This window comes from Bombyx mandarina, chromosome 07 (assembly GCF_030267445.1).
Source record: "Bombyx mandarina strain Sakado chromosome 07, ASM3026744v2".
NCBI classification, from domain to species: domain Eukaryota; kingdom Metazoa; phylum Arthropoda; class Insecta; order Lepidoptera; family Bombycidae; genus Bombyx; species Bombyx mandarina.
Genome location: NC_143214.1, coordinates 7,599,282 through 7,623,606, shown reverse-complemented (window position 1 = coordinate 7,623,606; position 24,325 = coordinate 7,599,282). Strand labels below are relative to the sequence as shown.

At 35.2% G+C, this 24,325-nt stretch overlaps 1 protein-coding gene across 2 annotated transcripts in view; it reads left to right on the top strand.

Moving 5' to 3' along the window:
* LOC114249530 (atrial natriuretic peptide receptor 2) overlaps window positions 1–24,033 on the top strand; it is a 43,863-nt gene extending 19,830 nt beyond the window's left edge. The window contains exons 2-8 of one of the 2 annotated variants that reach the window (XM_028183143.2): window positions 13,541–13,678; window positions 17,295–17,439; window positions 18,026–18,175; window positions 18,600–18,792; window positions 19,527–19,701; window positions 21,784–21,974; window positions 22,154–24,033. In XM_028183143.2, coding sequence (XP_028038944.2) covers window positions 13,543–13,678; window positions 17,295–17,439; window positions 18,026–18,175; window positions 18,600–18,792; window positions 19,527–19,701; window positions 21,784–21,974; window positions 22,154–22,684 — 1,521 coding nt within the window. In that variant the 5' untranslated portion in view covers window positions 13,541–13,542 and the 3' untranslated portion in view covers window positions 22,685–24,033. Of the gene's footprint in view, window positions 1–13,540; window positions 13,683–17,294; window positions 17,440–18,025; window positions 18,176–18,599; window positions 18,793–19,526; window positions 19,702–21,783; window positions 21,975–22,153 lie in introns of both variants that reach the window. The other variant, XM_089728669.1, reaches the window with a different exon arrangement.
* The last annotated feature ends 292 nt before the right edge of the window (window positions 24,034–24,325 follow it).

Sequence of the window (24,325 nt, the reverse complement as noted above, 5' to 3'; positions counted from 1 at the left end):
TAAAACTCGAGAACGGCTGGACCGATTTGGCTAATTTTGGTCTTAAATTATTTGTGGAAGTCCAGAGAAGGTTTAAAAGGTGAAAATAATTATGAAAATGCTCGGAATTAAATAAAAATAACAAATTTGTTTTTCCTTTGATGTGTCCCCCGTCGGGCGGATTCCTTTTGTTTGTTTTGAGTTTATTTAATACAAAAGTTTAGGTCTTTTATTTATCGATTGAGGCACTACGAAGTCTGCCGGGTCAGCTAGTAACTAAATATAATCTGTAACCACGCAAACTGAAAATTATTCGGAACGTGAACTAAACTTTGAAAGTAATATAATGAAAAAGAAAAATACGCGATTTTAACCATAAAAGTAGTTTAATTAGCTTAGCTACGACCAATCTTAACGCATGTCATCGCTAGCTATTATAGTGAGTTCGTCAAACAATTTCTCTTCAAATAACATCTGAGTTCTGTAGACGTTAGTGCGAGTTAGAAGTTAGTGCGACGTCTTTGAAAATAAAAATAATTTGTTAGTTTTTAATTCCATCTAACTTACCACGTTCCAAAGTTCAACTGTTGTCACACAGTCATACTTAAATAGTTATTGTTATAGGTCATCTATTGTCAGAACTGACATTTAGCTGCCATTTCATTAACTTCGCTTAGGAAAACTTGTAATCTAAAAATGAAAAAGACTTGAAGGAAAGCAAAGAGAGGACTGTTAGTTTGTGAGTCTGTATTTATTTATTTTTTTGTCAAAGAATAATGTAAGTGACGATGTTAACTGAAGTCGAAGTTCCTTTTATTATAATTGCTTTTGTTTTACAATAAAAACGCTTTCTTATTTCTACGAGTATATTATTTACGATATAAACATAAATCCTTTATTTAGAAGTCATGTAATAGAGTATGAAATTGATGCAAATTTAATCTATACTTAAATTGTTCGTAATAATTACCTGTAATGAAGATATAAATATTAGATAATAAAATTGATAAAGACGACAAATTGCCTAAACACTCCTGAAGATATTATAGCAACTGAATTTCGACCAAACACCGAAAGGTAGAGCTCACGCGACAAGTTTATCTAGAGTTACCCCTCCAATATAGAAAATAAAGAAAAATGCTGCTAAATAAAGAAGTCATTACGCTACTTCCGTAGTCGAGTGTATAGTTGCTGTTTTTTTTTTTTTTTGCGACAAAAAAGCTTCTTTAAGTTTCGTGCAGCTCGGCAATGGCGACCCGGAGTTTTGTAATTAACAACAAGAAACAACAGATAATGAACCGAGGCGTTAAACTTCTAACAAGAGCGGGGTACGTCGTTCCTTCTAGTCGGAATCCGTAATTACAGCACTCACGAATTATAAAGTTTGGAAATCGAAATGCGATAAACTATTGAGTTGTCTAAATGGAGTGAGATGTACTGTGATTTGCGCTCTGATTTCATTTTCCAGAAATTTATATTGTTAACAAAAAATGCTAAATAAATATGATTCCGCGGTGAAGGAATAACATCGTGTAATAAAAAATGTACCCGCTAAAATATAATTTGTGTTAGTAATAAATAAGTACCGAATAAGTACCCGCGACCACCATATCCGCATCACCTATTGTTTCTACCTGTGGCAGTCGAGATAAATCATCTTAAATTGAGATAAATCGAGAGACATATTGGTGGTAGGACCTCTTGTGAGTCCGCACGGGTAGGTACCACCACCCTGCCTATTTCTGCCGTGAAGCAGTAATGCGTTTCGGTTTGAAGGGTGGAGCAGCCGTCGTAACTATACTGAGACCTTAGAACTTATATCTCAAGATGGGTGGCGCATTTACGTTGTAGATGTCTATGGGCTCCAGTAACCACTTAGCACCAGATGGGCTGTGAATTCGTCCACACATCTAAGCATAAAAAACCCAGTGTAATTATACTATTAAATTATTAACACATATGCATTAAAAATAACACATACATTTACAATGTGTTTAGCATCTAATACTTATAATAATATTGATTTTAGGCCAAAACAGCTATAACACCTAAGCTGAGTCTGTATAGGTATGGACGGTTTCAAGGAGATTGAGATAAATTTTAATGGTCCACTTAGAAGCCTGCCAAACTGAGCACGCTGTTATTAATAGCAGCGTTGAACGCAAGGATATCTTAGCTATAGTTCCCGAGGCAACGTTTCGCTTAAATATTAAATTTTCACACCCGATAAATTTCTGCTTCGTAATTTGATGAGATTTGATTTTTCATCTCTTCAAAAGTTAATTTTAGTAATCGATTTCTCAAAGCCTCTGTAATTACGTGTTCATTGTTATACGTAATCATTATTATTTAACATTCTTGTTGGGCTTTTGTTTCAAAGGTTACATGCCCTCTGCTACCATTATTTGTTAGCGTAGTTCAAGTTTAAAATAATTGTATTAACAATTTCTAATTTTAGATGCTGAAACGACTCACTAAAAGCCAGAATCTAAAACATGCAAAAGCCTTGAATTAGTAAATAACCGTTCGCCACGTAAAGGCATTAAAAAAAATTATCACCCCATTTGAATGTCTGTAATTCCATTGGCTTTATGTCAATGGGGCCATTTAAACAATAATAATGACTATTTGATGGTAAAGGTCGGTCTGGTATAATGGGGAGTGGAGTAGCTAACGTAGATCATACATGCCGGCCCAATTGATTCTTTTCGAGTTCTGACTAGCAAGGGACAGCAATAAAGGGGTTATATCCCTCGTCACGCTTTAGTGACGTCACTTTTTTTTGTCAGCTTTTTTTTTCTAACTATGTTGATAGCCTTGAGAAGCTATATCAGCTTCGCCCTAACGTGTGTGATCTTACGGTGCTCAAACCGGAGTGATGCTAACACTGGCCCTAGTAAGAGCAGTGCTTCGCAGAATCCACCACCGGATAGGAAACGCGACCCACTGAGAAGATGTGGCGAGAAACTCAGTGGGCTGTGTCTGTGGGTTAATTTGCTCGTCGAGCCCTTCGTCGCAAGCGACGGGTTCGACGAGGACGGTGACCGGTGCTTGTGGTACCTAAAAGCACCGTTAATGGATCAGGAGGATCCGTAATGACGTGTTTTGGGCGACGTCGACTGTTTACCATTCGGTCTACAGGATCGGGTATGTAATTTCCAGCGGCTACGACAAGAGGGTTCTCATGTCGTGCCGCCTTCTCAAAGTGTGAACTAGCGATTAGGCCTACTGCGACTAAAAAGGCGGATTTTGATCATCCAGCTTTCTGACTGTTTCCTACTTGAAGCTTTTCTAGATTGAAGGATAAAACAGTGTATTTAGTACACAATTGAAACAATCTTCTTTTCTGATAACCATTTTATAGCGAAGAAACTTACCTGAGCTTGAACTGTGTGTATATATTCTATGATTTTATTTTTTTATTGCTTAGATGGTTGGACGAGCTGACAGCCCACTTGGTGTTAAGTGGTTACCGGAGCCCATAGACATCTACAACGTAAATGCGCCACCCACCGTGAGATATAAGTTCTAAGATCTCAGTACAGTTACAACGGCTGCCCCACTCTTCAAACCGAAACGCAATACTGCTTCACGGCAGAAATAGGCAGGGTGGTGGTGGTACCTACCCGTGCGGACTCACAAGAAGTCCTACCACCAGTAATATATTTTATTTGTTCTAATGTATTTTATGTTCGATGTAATTTAAATCGTTTCAAAGCGTTCGATTAAACCTTACTGCACACTGTATAATGAAGATATAACAACTGTAATAACTTTGCCCTAATCTCGCCATCACGCTCGAAAAAAAGTTGGGTTTCTTCAATGATGTTTTTTTTTAAACGAAATTGCCTAAAATAAAATCTTTTGTCACAATATCGGTGATGTCGTTCACGTTGTGTATGTACATGCAATGTAGAGCAATATTAAATTGTTAGTCGAGATACGAAATCTAAATAACAAACTACATATATACGATCATTCCCGATTTGTAATCATGGTGTGTCGAACCAATCCGTTCGACTCGATATCCTGTTCTTTGGACAGTTGACAAATTGACTCCTCTGCTCATTATTCAATAGTGTCACAACCTCACTCGAGCACTGAGTTACGTAATACGAATTCCTGGTTCTTTCTAATCCCTTCTGGTGTACCTACGAATTATTTTTTTGTATATTAAATAGGATGTTAGAGCTTGTTGATTGCTTGTCTTCTCAATAGAGTGATTGATAATGGAAATGGTTGATTTGAAAATAGATAATGTAACTTGTAAATAATTTAGAATTTTTTTTTTACAATCGAATGGAAATATTAATTCACAATTCAGATGATTTGAGTTTTTGCGTTATATAATGTTTTAAAATAACGGAAATTCGAGATAGTTTTTTTAAAGAATTTATTTAATTTTAATTTTCTATATTCGTTTTTATCAACAGAAAAATATTCAAGTTTCCGATCCGGTGATAGATTCTACGAAGCACTGCTCTTGCTAGGGCCAGTGTTAACACCACTCCGGTTTGAGCCCCATGAGTTCACCTACACGTCAAAGAGAAGCTAAAATAGCTCTCACGGTTATCAGCATAGGTAGGAAAAAAAACGCTATGGAGTCCTTGCTAAACTAAGCTACCGGGTCTATTCTCAGTGAAGTTTCAGGCATTGCATCCACCATTTTTTATTATCATGACGCTCAGAAAAATAGCAACCACGACCTATCACGTGAAAATAGTTTGGAAAGTACAAAAACTTTACGCGAGTCGGAGTTTGGGGCAAAATTAATTTCGTCGCATCAAAGAAACAGCGCTTATGAATTATTCAGCTTTTCTCCTTCGAAGTTCAGTGTTGTTTTTAATAAACAACGAAAGGCTAGTCTGAATTATTAAATACTATGTATATTTAGAAGGTTTTGGTGTTTGGGTTCGGAATATAAAATCGATTTGAGTTTATTTATCTCAATTTTAAAGCTTTTTTTTTTCGTTGAATTAAATTAATTATTAAAGTAATGAATTCTCTCATGGTCAGTTTTAATTGTGATTAATCTTGAGGATTTGTTTTTCTGCGTAAGGTTTCCGACCCTGTTACATGAACCCTACACCTTTTACTCTTCATACCTCGGTAATTTGACGGTTGGTTAATCTTGATGAGAAAAAATGGTATTTTAACAAAAATAAAAAAGTTGTACAACTCTATTTTCTAGAAGGTCGTCCGCAGACAAATCGAGGTTGCGCTGTGTAGTCTATATTTCTTGTCACAACAATTTGCTTACCTATTTCCCTTCGAGGAGAAAGATAAATCTAGCCGCACATAAATATGAATGTGCCAAGTTTTTATTATTGTTACCGAAATGTTTCGTCACTGTTTCGTTTGAGTATTTCACTAGATATGTAAATAGTAATAATTCACGAATCAGGCGTCGGTAATTTGTTTTTGTAACAAACAATCTAATACGGAATGTTTTGATTAAAACTTTTTATGTTTCTTTGTTAAATTGCAAATGTGTTTTGCTTTTTTTGTTTTGACAGTATTTTTGCGACCTTTTATTTTTCGGAGAAGGGTGAGAGGTGAAATTACGTAAAATAAATCGCTTATTTTACGACATATCCACAATCCCTTTTAAAAATATGATATGAAATTACAAAAAATACTCATATCGATGATTAAAAGTTATGAAGTTTTTGAATGTTTTTTTTATTTTTTTTTATTGCTTAGATGGGTTGACGAGCTCACAGCCCACCTGGTGTTAAGTGGTTACTGGATCCCATAGACATCTACGACGTAAATGCGCCACCCACCTTGAGATATAAGTTCTAAGGTCCCAGTATAGTTACGACGGCTGTTCCACCCTTCAAACCGAAACGCATTACTGCTTCACGGCAGAAATAGGCAAGGTGGTGGTACCTACCTGTGCGGACTCACAAGAGGTCCTACCACCAGTAGAATGTAGTGTTATAACTTCTAAACAATGAGTTTAATAATGGATATCGATTATATAAAATATGTAAGATCATATTATGACCTACATACATAATACTTATGTAGTATTATTTTATTTTTTCGTGCGTTCCCGTTTTTGGGTAGGATAGCCGCGATACTAAAGAAATTGATAATTCAGACTTGTGCCCCTATACGTGTTAGTAGAAATTTTATTGCCTATGAGCTCATGCCGCTTAACATCGAGGCCCATTACTCCACCCAATCTATCTATTCTTCCCGCCCTTATACCAATCACTATGTGGGTATTCCATTGAGGGCTATCATACGTCATATTTGCACTCACACGCTTCTTTCGCATATCCTTTTTCACATCTAATACACATAAGTCTAAGTCGTTTTAAGATACCCAATCTGCAAGATATTTTTATATGAAAGTTTTTCGCCGGAATGTTTGTAACTCAATCACACGAAAATGACCTACAAGTAGATTAGGATGGAATTTCACAAAAAGTTAATTTTTAACCTGTATTAATACTCAAAATACTCTCATACATGACTAATTAAGTGATCGGTGTAATATCTGTCATAATAAATACGAGATTGTAGTTGCTGGTACGGAATTTCAACTGCGAATGGATCTACGAATTAACAGTTATTTTTTGGACAACATGCAACAGTATCTTTATCCTACGAAAGTGTGTTTAATTATTATATCAATATGTTTTCAACATTATTTTTAATTCTTAATTAAAAAAATCACGCGAGAGAAACCGCGTCGCACGTCTATAAGCTAACATAATATACCTAGTCAGGTCATAAATTCTGTCACATGTTTAATGTAAAATAATTGAAACAAGTTTATTCATTATGTAAGCATTCATATACCAAAATGAACTTAACAAAACATAGATTCTTATGACACTAAAGTTTATTCAAAATTACCTCCGTGATTTTGAATACAGGCCTTCAATCTGCGCGGCCAGTCGTCTATCGCAGCACGAACGAGGTCCATGTCAATATCGGCGGCTGCCTTAATCAAGGATGTCTTGAGTGACTCCAAATTGGAATGAGGCTTTGAGCACGCCTTTTCCTCCAAGTGTTGCCATATCTTGTAATCTAACGGATTCAAATCTGGACTGAAGGAGGGCCAGTCTTCGTGCCGGATGGAATAGATTTCACGCGCCGCCAGCCAGTCGTGTGTGCTCTTCGCTCTATGAACTGGCGCCGAATCTTGTTGGAATACCCAGTGCCTGTTATTGAACATGGTATGAGAAACAGGTTCCACAAGGTTCGTCAGGACTGTATTTTGATACACAACTGCATTCATTTTTACACCTTTCTCACAAAAATGTACCTCTGTTAAGCCCCAATAAGAAACTCCCAACCATACCATGAGCGAGGATGGAAAATGACCTCGTTGGACACGCGGAATACGGTTGCTCGCTTCTTCACTACTGTGTGCGTACACCTTATCATTTTGTTTGTTGTAGCTCTCTTCTACGGTAAAAAATTTTTCATCCGAAAAAAGAATTTCCCGATATTTTTTTCCCGCGTACCGCTTCAACAAAGCGCGGCATCTCTTCAGTCTCAGGTCCATTAGACGAGAATTCAAACGATGTCCTGTTTTTCTTCGATATGCCCGAAGCCCTAATTCTTCATTTAACATCCTTTTCACCGTGGTTCTGCTTAACCCCATCTGAAGGGCCAACAGTTTCTGCTTACGTTTGGGATTTCTTTGAATTCGCGCCTTCACAGCTCTTATCACTGCTGGAGTCCTAACAGACCGAGAGCAACCACTTCTTGACCTGTCATCTACACTAGAGTCTTCATTGTATCGTTTGATGGTACGATAAACGAATCTTTTGGTTATTTTAAAATTTTTCAGTATGTTAAAAATTTGAATTGGCGCGTAACCGCAATGATGCAACGCAATAACTGCAACACGGTCTTCTTTAAGCGTCCACTCCATATTTAAAAATGAGTAAAATTCTAAAAGTATACATTTTTATTTTCATGAACAATTCGAAATTCGAATTCAATAAACTCTTTTGTGGCCAGCATTCTAAAAGAAAACTTTTTACTGTGTCACAATACTTATGACCTGACTAGGTATATTATTGATGCCAAGGAAAGCCAATAGCAATTGCCTACGACTCTGTGCTTATGAAACGATGTGAACAAAGTTTTCCGGAAAGTCGTCTTTGATGTACGAATATTACCGTTTCCGCATTTTCATGGGAGATTCCTTCATAAATACCGATAGTAGCGAGTGAAAATCAATTCTTGTTTGTTCGCTTTGAATTCGTTTGTTTATCCTAAAAAAAAAAGATGCGTGGTTTCGTGGGACACCGGATAGGAACAAAGTTCCTTATTATAAAAATATTAATTTTAAGTTCTATTCGAGGTATAAAGAGAATAAAACTGGAGGCTTCGCAACAACCCACGGTCATTCGGTAAAGTGCGAACTTATTGCCGTACACTTCATTCACAGCTGTTTGCATAAGAGCTAGTGTATTGCGCAAATGAATGCTCTGAGATCGTGGTCAATGAATGATAAAAAATATGTTATTTTTTGTACGTTATGACAAAGTTAAGTCGTACACTGTGTCCATTATTAATAAAAATCTTATGTTACGGACGTTTTTTCCCGGTTAGGGTACCCCTTTGCATCGTCCCATAAGGAACTTCGTTCCAAAAATTTTTTTAATAATAGAATAGAACAGATCTGTTTCTTAAGCAGACTACTTGATTTTAAGATAAATGTCACTTCGTGAACCATTGTCGTGCTTTTACAAATCTGATGTGTAACTATAATTGAGACCTTAGAACTTATATCTCAAGGTGGGTGGCGCATTTACGTTGTAGATGTCTATGGGCTCCAGTAACCACTTAACATCAGGTGGGCTGTGAGCTCGTCCACTCATCTAAGCAATAAAAAAAAAGATCCTAGAGAAAGTAAAGTGGCAATCAGAACCTTCTTGAAAACATTAAAGGAAGTGGTACAACTCAAAGAAAACACCTTAAATCACACAAGTAAATAATCACGTGATAATAAATTTAAAACATTAGAGTCTCTATAATACGGTCTATATTACCACAAACCAGATAAATAGTCTATTGTTTCAGCAAAAAAAAACTCTTTCCATTTACGTGTATGAAATTGAATGAATTTACGTTGTCATGCATGGAATTCGCAATCAGGGCAGTTCAGAGTTCGCTTAACTTTGTACTATGTCGGATTCATTTGAATGTAGTAGTGCCGCATACCTTCCCGAGGCAAAGTCTAGCATTGTGTCTGAACATAGTTTGAAATTTCAATTCACGTAGTGTGTTATTGAAGTTAATTTTATGTGTATTTATTCTGTTCTCAAATACTTGAGATTTTTTTTATGATTGAAGGATTACTGGTGGCCCGGAGACCTTTCCAGTTTCACCAGAAAAAGTGGGCGAGCAAAGGCTCACTCAGGAGGGGTGGGATTTGCTAGCAACTGCCCGAGCGCCTCCGAAGGAGACCCAAAAACTCAAAAGCAGCTGCTTCGCGATTGAATTTCTGGCAATTCAGTTCCTAATTGTACCTAATACATTTAAAATTATCTGTGTTCAATGTTCGATCCAAGCACTATCAAAATCGGTTCGCCTAGAAAATAATTCAGAGGTAACAGCAAACATGAAAAAACATATTTAATTTGAGAACCTCCTTCTTGTGCTGAAGGAGGTTAAAAATTGTAAATCAGTGGAGAAGCAGACAGGTTGCCCATGCTCTATGAAAGGATAGTCTTGATATAATACAATAGGAATTTCAATAGACAATCGTACGTTCAATAGACAAACGTATGGGTTTTGATAAACACACACAGGACGACATTGCGAACTAAGTAATTACTTGAAAGCCATAAACTATTTTCATCAAATATCTTTACATTATTATTATATTCACATGTTGAGTTTCGGGTCTTCATGTAAGCATATACTTATATATAATACTATTGGTATGAAAAATCTCTCTTTAATAAATTTTTTTGTCATTTATACTTATGTACTGTGTACATAGTACTTGATATTAATAGATAAATACGTTTAAAAAGATGAATTGTCAATGAAAAACGATTTCGAAATAGCTCTATTATAAGAATTTAGATAAAAAATTGATTTAGCGTGTTATTACTTATCCATTAAAATTATATGTCTATTCTATGAGTTAGATAGTTACAAATATTATTAAGAATATAACTAGTTAATATATTTGACAAAAATCATACATTAAATTCAAAATGGGTTTCACTGAATGAAAACACCTTGTATGTTTAATAAATTGTTATAATAACGTTATAATACTGTTATAATACGTTTTTGCAGCTCATTTACCAAATGTTTTTTCTGAACTGTAAGCCGAGGTCCGAGCGATCGCGGCCAAGTCACTTTGTACTCTGTACGTAATTACCATGTTTCAGCAAAACAAAGACACAAAAACGGTCCTCAGACTTGACAAAGGTTGTGTTGTTGAAACATTGTTTGTTCAAGAGGCTGATTCAAGAAAATAGAAACACTAAGCACTGTATGGTTTATTTTATTCACGCCACTAAGTCCGTTCAAGTCTCGACAATTGTATGCTGATAATGCACTGATATTCTGGTTTATGAAAAAGATGGTATATACTAAATAATAAATAGGCTATTTGAAACATAAGTGTAATATATGTAACTATATGTATGTATGTATTGGAGGAACACTAATTAATGTATAGTATTTTCGTCGGTTTCCGCGGGCCCTAGACATAATTAAAAGTATTCTTACGGCTTCATCTCATTTTGTTTTGAGTTTTATCATATTATTTCTAATTTTTCGAATAGTTTAAAGTTTTAGCGGTCACAAATTGAGCGCCAGAATAAGTCTGGAAAGTACTAATCTAATCATGTAGTTTAGGTCAATTCTTAATTTTATTTATATAGCTTATTAACAGCGTATGTCTTATTTCTGCCGCTAAATTATTATACATTCCTGTTTGAAGTGGTCGGTGGTATTTTCGAAAGCTGTGCAACTTTGTTCCCAGCATTGTCGATGTCCATCTCTCTTTTTCTCCACCTTATCCCACTAGGTGGGGTCAGCACAGTAAATTTTTCTCCTCCATTACCTTCTATCAGCCGTCATCGCAACACTCACTCCTCTCTCTCTCTCATATCATCATTCACACACTCCATCCATGTCTTCTTCGATCGACCTCTTCTCCATCTACCTTGCTTTACATTTCGATACAACTCCTAGTCACAAGCATCTTCTCTCTACGCATAACACGTCCATACCACGCTAACCATCCGCTCTTTAATTTGTTACTTACCGGGGCTACTTTCACACTTACTCTTGTCGATGCCCATGGGCGACAATAACCTATGAGTTGATGATTTACATGCTCTTTTATTAACAGACGTAATCAAAACTGCTTGTCTGACAACTTATACTGATTTCGTAAAGACTGCTAGTATGTACACAGGTTTTTTTAATTGCCCTTTTAGGTAGACGAGCATACGGGCCATCGGATGGTGAGTGGTTATCGTCGCCCATAGACGTCAGCAATGCCAGAGTCATAGCCAAGCTGCTGCCTACTGTTAAAACGTGCGTACATTATTTTTATCGTATACCTGAACGCACCAACCGGATTGGACGCACGGGCTGAAATCTAAATTTTTATTGTATTAAAGGAATATAACTTGTTACAGTGAGTAATGGAATTAACTTAATAAGTTAATTCCATTGGCACAACGGCTCAGTTTAAGAACATCATCATCCGCTGCGTAACGACTCGTAAAATATTATTCATCTTCCACCGAGAATTATATAGAATCATAAAATTTTATTTTTTGGTTTAATTTTCTCGACAACATTTGAGACGTATTTCATTATTTTTTTAGTTAAGAGCTGGCGACAGTTTCTTTAGGTTTAACACCTGAGGCTATAAAAAAAAGTTTATTTTTTTATGTGCCTTCTTTGTCAAGTAAATAAAAAAAAATGGTCTCAATCATGATGAAACGATCGGGTTCGTAAACTTGTAATCATGTAAATTTTCCGACCATTACTTACTCTTTTTCAATGTGGGTATCATCAAAAAAGGTTAAGTGATTTTCATGCAATTCACCAGTAAAGTTAGGACAGAGAAGCGGATTGACGACGCTTTTCTTTTCGACAAAAAAGGTATTATCGGATTAATAAAATCTCTTTCGCACCGAGAAAGTGGTTTTGGTTGCAAAAGATTCGTTTATTGAAAATTTGAATCTTCAAGTCCAGTCGTAGATATACAAAATAATTGGCTTTCTCTTAAAATAAGGTAGATATGTCCTTTGGAAATTTATAAAATTGATTTGAATAGCTGTCACTGCCCAATATATTATTATTGCTGTCTTTGAAAGGATACGATTTTCAATAATACCTAATTTAAAATGTATCTGCATACGTTTACTTTAAGTTTGGTGAGAGATTATTAGACGTTGAGATGATGTATCGATAGCCGTATAATTATTTCGTTTAGTCATGAACTTTCTAGCCAAGTCTATCCCACAATATGAACCGCATGGCCGCGGTCTTGCAGACTTTCTATAGTAATGAAAACATTCACAAGGTGGCGTCAATTTAATGAATTAAAATTGGATTTATAGATTTATAAATGCATTTTATCTTCAGTTTATGTTTCTTTATGGATTCCTTAACGATCAGATGGACTGCACGCCCGCTCGTGTTGCTCAACAGAACTGCTTTTTAATGTGTTTCATTACTACTATTTTTGCATTATTAATTTCACGGACAGCGCTTAGCCAGTACAGTAGGCATCCTTAGGTTACTCTTGAAAAACGACATATAATAACGCTCGGGAAAAACGAAAAATATCTCAAATCCCAATATTTTTTTTATTTCTATTGTTCTGCTGCAAATAGTTATCAGAACTCATAGACATTAATTACGTGATTGCCAAATGACGTCACAGTTCCAATATTTTTACACATCTATCTCTCTTTAAGAAAATAGACAGATTGGTAGTACCATTAAAGTGTTATAATAGACAGTTTATAATTAATAGTACGAGAATTAAGCTATAGCATTTAGTGTGTCTATACCGAAGCCTGCTTTAGAGTTTCGTGTCTCTACAAACATGACCTACTTCCCGGTATCATATTACTGCACTCAAGAACCTTTACAAAGCACTCGATTGTTCTGAAAAAGCGCCTAACTACGTAAATGCAGACGTTGGAAGGCTGTAGGTACTTAGGAAATGAACGAATAGCTTAAGAAACACTTTATTTAATGAAAAATGCTCTTTGTACGAATACTTATGGTAAAGTTTCTTTGAAATCTCCCATAGTTTTTATTCTGAAATCAAATAAATTTTGACGCAAAAAAACATTTTTGTTTTGGGACATTACCGGGTTTTTTTTTGCTTGGATGGATGGACGAGCTCACAGCCCACCTCGTGTTAAGTGGTTACTGGAGCCCATAGAAACTCAACTATGAGTACAAAAAAGTTGTTTAGAATCGGTCATCACTCGGACTCCAAATTCACAAAAATAGCCTACCTATCTATTTTTTCGTTAACAATGTGCGCAATTTAGTATAATACAAAAAAGTAATTATGTATTTTTGTGTTTAGAGATGTCCCTTGTTCCCCCTGGAGGCGCGGACTCTCCGAGTCCCCGGCGCGCTGTCAGCCCTTTACTGGAGATGCGAAGACCACACTGCACGTTGGCCTGCGACTATTGCGCGGCCATCTTGGAGGATAAGTTCAAACGTAGGTATTATCCAGACAATAAAGCTAAAATGTGGGATATATTAATTTTATAAATGTTCATGTGAAGCTCAGCATTTATTGCCGATAATTAAGAAGTATTTGAGAGTAACAGTTACTTAAAATAAAAGTTTCTCAAATTTAAAATAGTTTTTCTGCTTCTTTTTTTTGTATTCAATACCGTAAATTTCGAAAAGGGCACATCACACAAATATAAAATATCTAATAAAATATATATTATATACTGACGTTTAAGATAGTAATTCCAATAATTTTCAATTGCTAATTAACACTAAAATGTATCTCAAAAGTTAAAATTTTAAATTTTACACTGCTTTAGAAAATAATCAGTTTTTTTCATTTCCTGAACATTTTACATTTTCGGAGATGAGCCCTTTTCGAAATTGCATATTCAACTAAAAAGTGATCGAAGACAGCATAAAAGGCAGCGGCGTGTATGGTTGTACCCCTGGCATTGCTGATGCCCATGAGCGACGATTGCTCACAAACAGGTGTCCCATAGGCTCGTCTGCCTTCGAATGCAAATTAAAATCAAAGAAAGACGCTCAAAATATAGGTATAAAATGATTTCCCAATTATTTTTGTGTTCTGTGTTTTCACGATGCTACCGCTCACGATGCATCACCTCACGATGATACCTATTAAACATACTCAGTCTGAAATCGAACAGAGTCGACCTAGCTACCGGCTCTCAAAATACGAAGAGTTCCTTCCTTCTCTGTGCAAATAAACGTAAACGGTAGTAATATTTGTTTGTAAATCATAAGTCGGTGTCTTTTTTTTTTATTGCTTACATGGGTGGACGAGCTCACAGCCCACCCGGTGTTAAGTGGTTACTGGAGCCCATAGACATCTACAACGTAAATGCGCCATCCACCTTGAGATATAAGTTCTAAGATCTCAAGTATAGTTACAACGGCTGCCCCACCCTTCAAACCGAAACGCATTACTGCTTCACGGCAGAAATAGGCAGGGTGGTGGTACCCACCCGCGCGGACTCACAAAAGGTCCTACCACTAGTGTATCTTTAATATTATTATCTTATCTTTTAAAATCCTGGGTACAGTGAGTCTCTGTTGACTGGATTATATAGGTTACGAAAAGACAGCCGTCCATATATTTTCTTTTTTGTGTACACATCTAAGAGAAATAAAATGTAACATATCACATAACGGATTTACGAATCGTGAAAATAGCTCTCTGAAGCAACCCACACGTTTTTGGAGACATTTATTTGAGAAAGTCTCTCTGCGTAAACTCTCTAACATGGGTTCATCGATCATAGAGTATGCTCGGGTCAGAACGGTAAAGCTAGACCGACAACTTTTGAAATCATAATGATTTTAGTTATCGAATTTTTTGACTCGCAAGTTTGCTGTAGGTTTAAAATTTTTGTAGGTTTCTTTAATTTGAAAATGTTTATATTTATTTATGGCCTAGAAGCCACGATGACTTTATGTACGCCTTTTCTGAGTAATAGTCCCTTTAGTGTATTACCAATTTATATACTTTTTGGCTTATTTTGACGGGTGATACACATGACATTATCTATACTAATATTATAAAGAGGAAAGATTTGTTTGTTTGTTTGTTTCGAATAGGCTCCGAAACTACTGGACCGATTTGAAAAATTCTTTTTCCATTAGAAGCCAACATTGTCCCTGATGAACATAGGCTACTTTTTTTTTTTTTTTTATATTTTTTGGTTTCATGTGTGTTTTAATGTTTCCGACGCGAAGCGAGGGCGGGTCGCTAGTGACTAATAAGACAAGAACCCTCACGTCATACCCGTGAGTTGGTGGTGACGGTGAACAGGTCGTCATAATCCCTTTTGAGGCATAGGACGGACCTCAGATCATTGCCATTACCCGAAATTTAATAGACTGCTGGTTTCGTGTCTATTCCATATTGTACTCAAAAAAAGGGAATATCCAATACAACAAAGCAGCGGTATTTAAATTTAAGTACATGTGCACTTAACTTGTACACAGTGATCCACTTATAAAAATAGCTGCAAAACCATCTAACAAGAGATGGACCGTATCGATCTATAAAATAGTGAAATTCCCGTCTGTGCTTGTGGCTAATAAAAGTAATCTACTTTGGTCTGTACAAAGAAAATCATCTGCAAATTCTTATATTCTGTGATCATAGTAGTGCGGGTGAGCAAGCCACACTAAATCATAACATCAGTTCAATACTCTTTCTAGATATTCAGAGACTGGGATTTATGGGAGCTCTGCAGGTGTTTGGAACTCTGCCATGAAAGTTTTAGCCGAAATGCTTCCTATTGTTTGATAAATTCCACCCGGCTTACTAGTAGGTTCGGGTGAATAGTTTCTTATTGTACTGATGTGAAGTTTCAGGTTTTCAAATCACAGTCAATTTCAGTCACAGGTTACTGGCTACATTTTTTTGTTGTCAAGTGTAGGAGACGAGCTTACAACAAAGTTTTTTTTTATTACTTGTGTGAGTGGACAGGCTTACGGACCACCTTGTCTTTAGTGGTCACCTGAGCCCATAGACTTCTACAACCTAAATGCCGCCACCCACCTTGAGACATGAGTGCTAAGGTCTCAAGTTCAATAAGAAATAGGCAGGGGGTGGTACCAACTCGTGCGGACTCACAATACGTTCTATCATCAGTAAATTGATTTAGGACAGTCAACTGCTGTCTATGGACATCAGATATGCCAGAGGCAGAACCATATCGCCTCTACCAGACCTCTCCATGGTTTTTCTCGAGCTAGATTTGAAAAAGGGTTTCCGTATTTTCTCTTTTCTTGTTACTCATTTTTATTTTACTTGATTATTTGTAACTATATTTAAATCTATTTTTAAATCTAACTATTTCTTAATCTTAACTAATACCGGGACAAAAATAGTTCAAGTCTTACAGTTTTACATTTCGTAACGCATTTTCGAAATAAAAATTCAGACTTTCAACTTAATATTTATAGCTAATGAATATTGCCTTGAGTTTTGTCAATTATTTATGATTTAAAACCGAGTTAATTCAGTAATTCTACTCGTATATATTTGTATACTTATCGTCATCGTTGAGTAAATATAATTAAATGTCAAATTGTACAAGCCCGGTTTCCTTCAATTCGAAAATTCGAAAATTTCCTTGATAATTTGTTGTCAAAAACAATTTTTAATTAATTTCTGTCGTGGCTTAAAATATTAAATTTATCGCAGTCTTTTCCCAACCCCAAAATCAAGCTTTGTAAAGTTTTAAGCATTCAAAGGCATATTTGAAGCCAATGATAGGATCATACTACAAGAGGGAACTTGAATAATACACAATTATTATCATAGACGAGTTTATCCAGTCCAAACACGGTGAGCGGACGATATCTCTAAAGGGTTAGGTAAATCTTCTTAATTTAAATGAATGATTAATCGCTTGATAATAGCCTCAAAGGGATTACGAAAGCTTCACGAATCATTAATTACATTTACGCATGAATATTTCTGGAATGCCCATTTCAAAATGTAGTCCAAACCCAACGTCTGAAATGGGACTAAAATATTTATTGAATGTTACAGAATTGTCATGAGTGTATTATAAGGTAGGTTTATTTTTTCACAACAGGCAGTTCTGAAACTAGGAACCGTGGCACTTCGCCATTATCAGCTTCCCCACGTCAATCTCTTACTGGAGAACCACCTTGGACCCTGCCAGATGACGATCGTCCCGATTTCTCAGCTTTGAAAGAAAATATACATAAGATCAACAAGTAAGTAGTTTATCTTAGTCATATTCTATACCTAAGAAGTGCATAAACTGAAGTACGATAAAAATCTAGAAGCTCGCCTACTAGAAACGAAGCCACGGCTTTTGTTCCATTTTTATATATACAAACATTATAATTGCTGTGTTTATTACTAAATTCATTTTGTTATATAAAACTCATTAACATAATTGTTTTGAAACTGCGTGTCTTTGACCGAAAATCACGTACGGTACTACTGTTTGTATTGTATTATATGAAGAGTCGGTGAAAGTTATATAACTTTTATGTTTACCTTAGATGATTTAAATTGTTTAATGAATTCACACGAACATACAGGGTTTAATATTAAAGCCGATTTTCTTTAATATTCAAAATTAATTATTTTGACTTTTCTTATTAATCTGTAATCTCGCGTCGCTTAAGTTCAGACTCTATACATTTATTGTTGGTATTTCAATGAAGGTTTCTAACAATATAAAGTCAGGTGGCACGCAAGTAGCAAATCGGCGTATTTTAAATAATAAGTAATATGTTGTTCTTTAATGTTCGAGATACAGGCTAGTCTTTAGTAAAATTAATATTTAATAAGGGACTGTGAAACATCAACACGTTTGGATATGTTGCTCACTCAAGTGGAGCAATACGCCAACAATCTCGAAGCACTGGTCGAAGAAAGGACTTCAGATTACTTGGAGGAGAAACGAAAATGCGAAGAGCTTCTTTATCAGCTGCTACCCAAGTAAGTTTCATCGTTCTACAAAGAAATTCAACGTAAATAAATCATACGCCTTTGTTTTGTTTTTTCCACTTATTCACTGGCAGCCTAAGGGGCTATTCCAGCTATATACGGACGGTTAGATGGGCTCACGGGCTCAACCTGAGTGAAGTTGCTAACACTAGCCCTAGCAAGAGAAGTGCTTCGCAGAATCTATCACCAAATCGGAATCTCGACTCACTCAGAAGTTTCGTCAAGAAACTCAGTGGGCAACTTGTACGGTAGATTAAACCACAAAACATTAATTTTGGTAACTCTTAGTTTTATGAAATTCTTTTGATATTTTCATCCAAATTTTCATCTATACCGAACTTCATATTAGATATGAAGCAAATTTATGTTCGTCGGTTCCAGAATCAAAAATATTTCATTCCATTTTTTTTCATAGGTCTGTGGCATCTCAACTGATAATGGGACAACCGGTTATGGCTGAAACATACGATCAAGTTACAATCTATTTTAGTGACATCATTGGCTTCACTCAGCTCTCCGCGGAATCCACTCCTCTTGAAGTGGTGGATTTATTGAACGATTTATACACGAATTTCGATTCCATCATTGAAAATTTTGATGTTTACAAGGTAATAAGATTGCTATTGTTTGTTGGTAATTCTCTTTTTTGTTTTCGTTCAGTGTCGTCATTTAAAATGTTTGTGTATTGCCCGGAGTTCAAGAATGAACACGTATGTCTAATTTCATAAAAACTAAACTTCATTTTTTTTTATTTTTTTTTTATTGCATTAATGGTTGGACGAGCTCACAGCCCACCTGGTGTTAAGTGGTTACTGGAGCCCATAGACATCTACAACGTAAATGCGCCACCCACCTCGAGATATAAGTTCTAAGGTCTCAGTATAGTTACAACGGCTACCCCCACCCTTCGAACGGAAACGCTTTACTGCTTCACGGCGGAAATAGGCGGAGTGGTGGTACCTACCCGTGCGAACTCCCAAGAGGTCCTACCACCAGTGATTACGCAAATTATAATTTTTGCGGGTTTCATTTTCATTACACGATGTTATTCCTTCACCGTGGAAGTCAATCGTGAACATTTGTTGAGTACGTATTTCATTAGAAAAATTGGTACCCGCCTGCGGGATTCGAACACTGTGCATCGCTACATACAAATGCACCGGACGTCTTATCTTTTAGGCCACGACGACTTATATAGTTACAACGGCTACCCCCACCCTTCGAACCGAAACGCATTACTGCTTCACGGCAGAAATAGGCAGCGCAGTGGTATCTACCCGTGCGCGGACACGCAAGAGGTCCTACTACCAGTAAGACTCTCGATTTATCTCAACTGCCACAGGTAGAAACAATAGGTGATGCGTATATGGTGGTCTCGGGTCTTCCGATGCGCAACGGTAATCGTCACGCTGCTGAGATCGCTCGCATGTCTCTGGCTCTCCTCGGAGCGGTGCGCGTGAAGACAGTTCCTCACAGACCAGGAGAACGGCTGCTCTTGAGAATCGGGATGCATACTGGTAAATTGAACACAGTAGAGATATAAACCAAATTAATTACAAGATCTAGTTTGAAGAGTTGGATATTCATAAAGCAAATACGACTTTGGCTTCACATATCAAGGCCAGTGGCAATTCAAGGGCGAAAAATAATGATATAATAAGAACGTTTATGACTAAAGTGCAAGTTACAAGCACCCTAAATGAACTTATAAAATGTATAAATGTTGGTAAGAGTCAATCAAATAGCAGCGTGGGAAATATATATTTTATTTATTTAAATGGATTATTTAACAATTTACAAATTTATAGTACATTAAATAATTTACAATTTTACTTAAATACAATCGTTTTAAGCCTCTCGGAATTATTTAAAAATGTCCACTTCACTTGCTTTTACGGTGAAAAGGAAAACAAAGATTTAGATAAACAAAACAAAAGCCCTTTGGTGTTAGAATTAAATTATATTACCCACCATTTCGTGATTAAAACAAATTAAAGAACGGTAAGTTGAAAACGTAATAATCTTATCCGAGTAAAACAAGAATAAAAACCTTTCCAGGATGAAAGAAAAAGAAACATTTTTCAGTAATTACTTTTGACTAAGCCTTGTTTCGAGTTCGAATGAATAAAATGAAAAAGCAATTTTCATTCTTGATCTAGTGAATGCTACTGAATTAAATACAAGTTAATTTTTGTTTAACTTTGAGAAACAGAATAATGAATTTCAATCATTAATTAATAAGGACATTAGAATAAGCTCTGTTTTTGTAAATACACAATATAATAAACTAGGTTTCGTTCAGTGATTGGAATTGGAAATAATTGATACATGAAGACTTTGTTTGTCTTTTGTTTTTATAGTATTTTTTTTTGATACTGTTATGGTAATTTTTCTGATAAACCTAAAAGATTCGTTATTTCTTATTTCTTAAATTACGGAATACCGTTAAAAAACAGAGTCCATAAAGTACTGTACTGTTTGGTCTTTCCCCTTCTATACTTAAATGGAAAATATATAGCACTACACATACCTATAATAATAAATCTTCATGAGTCTTATTCGAATAAAGTAAGCAAGAAGCAATTTGTTATACAATATTAAGAGCATTCGAAAAATAATAAATTATAAGGAAAACGTTGTTATTCTAACAGAGGGGTTTTTCGAAATTAAGATGTCAGATAAATTATTGTACGAAAGTATGGGGTAACGGAACGAAACTTTTCGTATGGCATGCGACCCCATGGATCTCATAGTGTTAAGTGTCTCAATCCATAGATAGTACAATGTCAGTGACGCCACTCTCCTCGTGTGTTGCGGCCAAAATAAATAGGCATAGTGTGAGCGTCACTTTCAATACTGTTGTTGTTCTTATCAATATAGAACAAATCCCTAGATGTTTGAGCAAAAATAAACTTTTAAAATACGACATTCAAGCTGTCGTACAAAGTTCATGGTAAACAAACTTTTAACCGAACTCGAACCGTTCCTTGTGTGAAAAGTTTGAAGATACCCTAATGCGGTACTGTTCGGGCACCCAGTAAAGTTTGTTAGAATACAAATTATTTGTTTTGAAGAGATTTTGTAAAAGTTTCTTTAAATTCAATTTCAATATTTTATAACAAAGTTTATATTTATATATAGGTATATATTTTTTTTAATGATCATTAGAACTATTTTAATATTTCGAATTGTGTTAAACTGTTGGGGGTGATTGTAAACACCATTATTTAACGGGTTCTCACTGCGATCTTTAATTTATTAGGTAAAATTCAGTTTTTTTATTGTTATCCTAGGTTATGATTATGAGAAAGGAATGCTCTGAGGAAGTACTTGGAACCATTGCGTTTTTGAAGATTCCTCCAAAGCGTTTCCAAAGCACTACAATATTCTTCTTTCGTAGCAAATTTGATGAGAATCCTTAGCATTAACAGCTTAGCTGGGGCTCTAAAATTGCCTACGTTCATGAATGACAATTATCACAGATCACCAATCATTAAAGACCGTAGAATACTAAAGTTGATTAAGCCCCAGGCCCTTTACTTACGTCATGTTTATTAATAATTAAGAAGAACTATTTTCTAATTGTCTAATTCTAACAGGTCCATGTGTGGCTGGTGTGGTTGGCTTAAAGATGCCAAGATACTGCCTCTTCGGCGATACAGTGAATACTGCTTCAAGAATGGAGTCACATGGCGAAGCCCTACGAATACACGTCAGTCCCAAAACCAAAGAAGTATTGGATTTATACGATTGTTTCGAACTGGAATGCAGAGGTCAGATTACAATGAAGGTTGGTAAAAACTTCAGATTTTCATTTAAAGTCAACAAACTTATGAATGTATATTTGTTTTGTAATATTTATTTTGAAATCAAGCCACCTATAAGTTTTGTTTGAATAGGGGCATTGACTTTTTTTTAAAGGTAGGTAAAATAATTCAATATCTTCCAGAGTAAACATTTTGTTCACAGGGTAAAGGTGAAATGACAACATACTGGCTAATCGGTGAAAAAACGCCACAAAACAAATACGTAGCAACAGAAGAAGCTAATTTACAAAACACCACCGTGACAAATCCTAGTATCACATTCCAGGGTCCGGATAGTCCTGCCGCGCATTCGCTCACCCAAAGTCACAGTCCAGAACAAATGGACGTTAAGGAAACAAGCAATCACCGACCGCTTGAGATAATGAACGAAAGAGATCGTATCAAACACGAAATAGCGTCATTCGTGGCCAAAGATCTCATAAACAATATAGACAATGCTGTGAGAGAATTCAGAAAATCACAAAGCGCTAACTTTGCTAACTCAATGACGAACACAAAGCTATTGTGTAATGGCAATGAGAAAGGCCTAATTACACCGACATACGATAAAGAATTGGTCATCAGCAAAGGCAAAGTACGCGATGTCGTTAACAGATTCAACAGTTGCGTTATAACTACTAATGATAATAATCTAAATAAAACACAAAAAATAAAGGCGACGAACGCTGAATAATGAGTTTCTGATTTAAAATGGTATCTCGCTCGGTCTAAAGTTTTTAAAGTTTTAGATGTATATGTGATTTTTTTTATATATATTTAAACATGAATTTCTATTGATGGAGTTGCCAGTGTATTTAGTGCCAAGCACAATATAGGAAAGTAGTGGACAAACTACATATTTATTTCAGAATCTAGTTGCTATTCTTAAGAAGTACATTTATTTAGAACATTCATAAATTAAAAATGAGCATAGAACAGATGTGGGTACGAAAAACCCACCACAATCTTTGTAGGTATACTTAATTAATATTCTAGATATTAGAGATATGTTATGTTTTTAATAGTTTTAGCAAATTATCGCATAGGGCGATGTTGAAAGATGTAGTGAGAATTTAACTATATAATGGACTTCTTTAAATGTTAATAATTATACATCCTCTAAAAATTTTCTAGAATTAGAATCCTTAGTATTTGTACCTAACTTTTGTACCTTGAATACTTTTCTAGTCACCTTGTTTGATGTTACCTCACTTTTTCGACTGTTTATAAGTAAAACACATATTTGTAGACATACGCAATTTTAGTATCCATTAACTATGAAAGCTTAAGATACTTATATAACATATTTTAGATTTTACTTAATTTTAAGTAAAATGTCAACTGGCTTCATTAGCTTTAAGAAATCCCATCGATTTTCTGTGTTATTAAATCTAGGTTACTATCGTTGACAACTATTTATGTATTCTCTATTTGTGTTGAAGAAGCCTCTCAAATCTGAGCTTGCTCAGAGTGAGTTTGAGTATTGATTCGACACTCATGATACCAGTCAACTTTGATTTTTCAAATTCATAACGTCTTCCTACTTTATACTTATCCGCTATCTTGTTCATTTATCTACTTAATCTCTTATTGCCATTCGCATTTGATGCGATTAATCCGTTTTTCAATCCACGATAATGTTTCGAGCCCAAGAAAATAACTATGATCCTATATTACGATTCATTAATATCTTGTTTTTGATATCATAAATAATGGAAATAGACAAGGTCATTCATTCTTTTAGAAATCATATGCAGATATTAACAAGTGTTGCAATAGCTACTTGAATTGAAAATCTCGTCTACAAATTTTTAGTATTAATATAAGTTACTCTCGATCAATCTCATTCTTTTATCTCGAATAGCTAATAATAATTATCAGATGTAGTTTTAGTTTTAAATTCTCACGCTTATAGTTATTATCTGAAATCTCATGCTATTATTAACAGTGTAGGATGAATTTAATTTGAAATACAAGGTTGAAAATTGTTTATAAATTTTATTTTATCTTGTGTATGTAACGAAATTTTGATTGAATCGTATCTTAATATCTGGTGTCCAAATAAGATAAATAGTTATGGCAATTTTAATGTTTTACTGAGTGAAAATGCGTTTAGTAATATTTATTTTTGAGTAATTATTAAATATTCTCATATATAATAAAATTTTATCTTTTTGTTGATTTTTCAAAAATTAATAAATGAATATTACGAATAGTTGTATGCATAATATAATATACGTAAAATAAATTATATGTTTTTATTTCATTCGCCGTTAAATCGATTGAACTATTTTTAGTTAAAGTAACTAAAGAAAATTAATTTGTAATGAATATG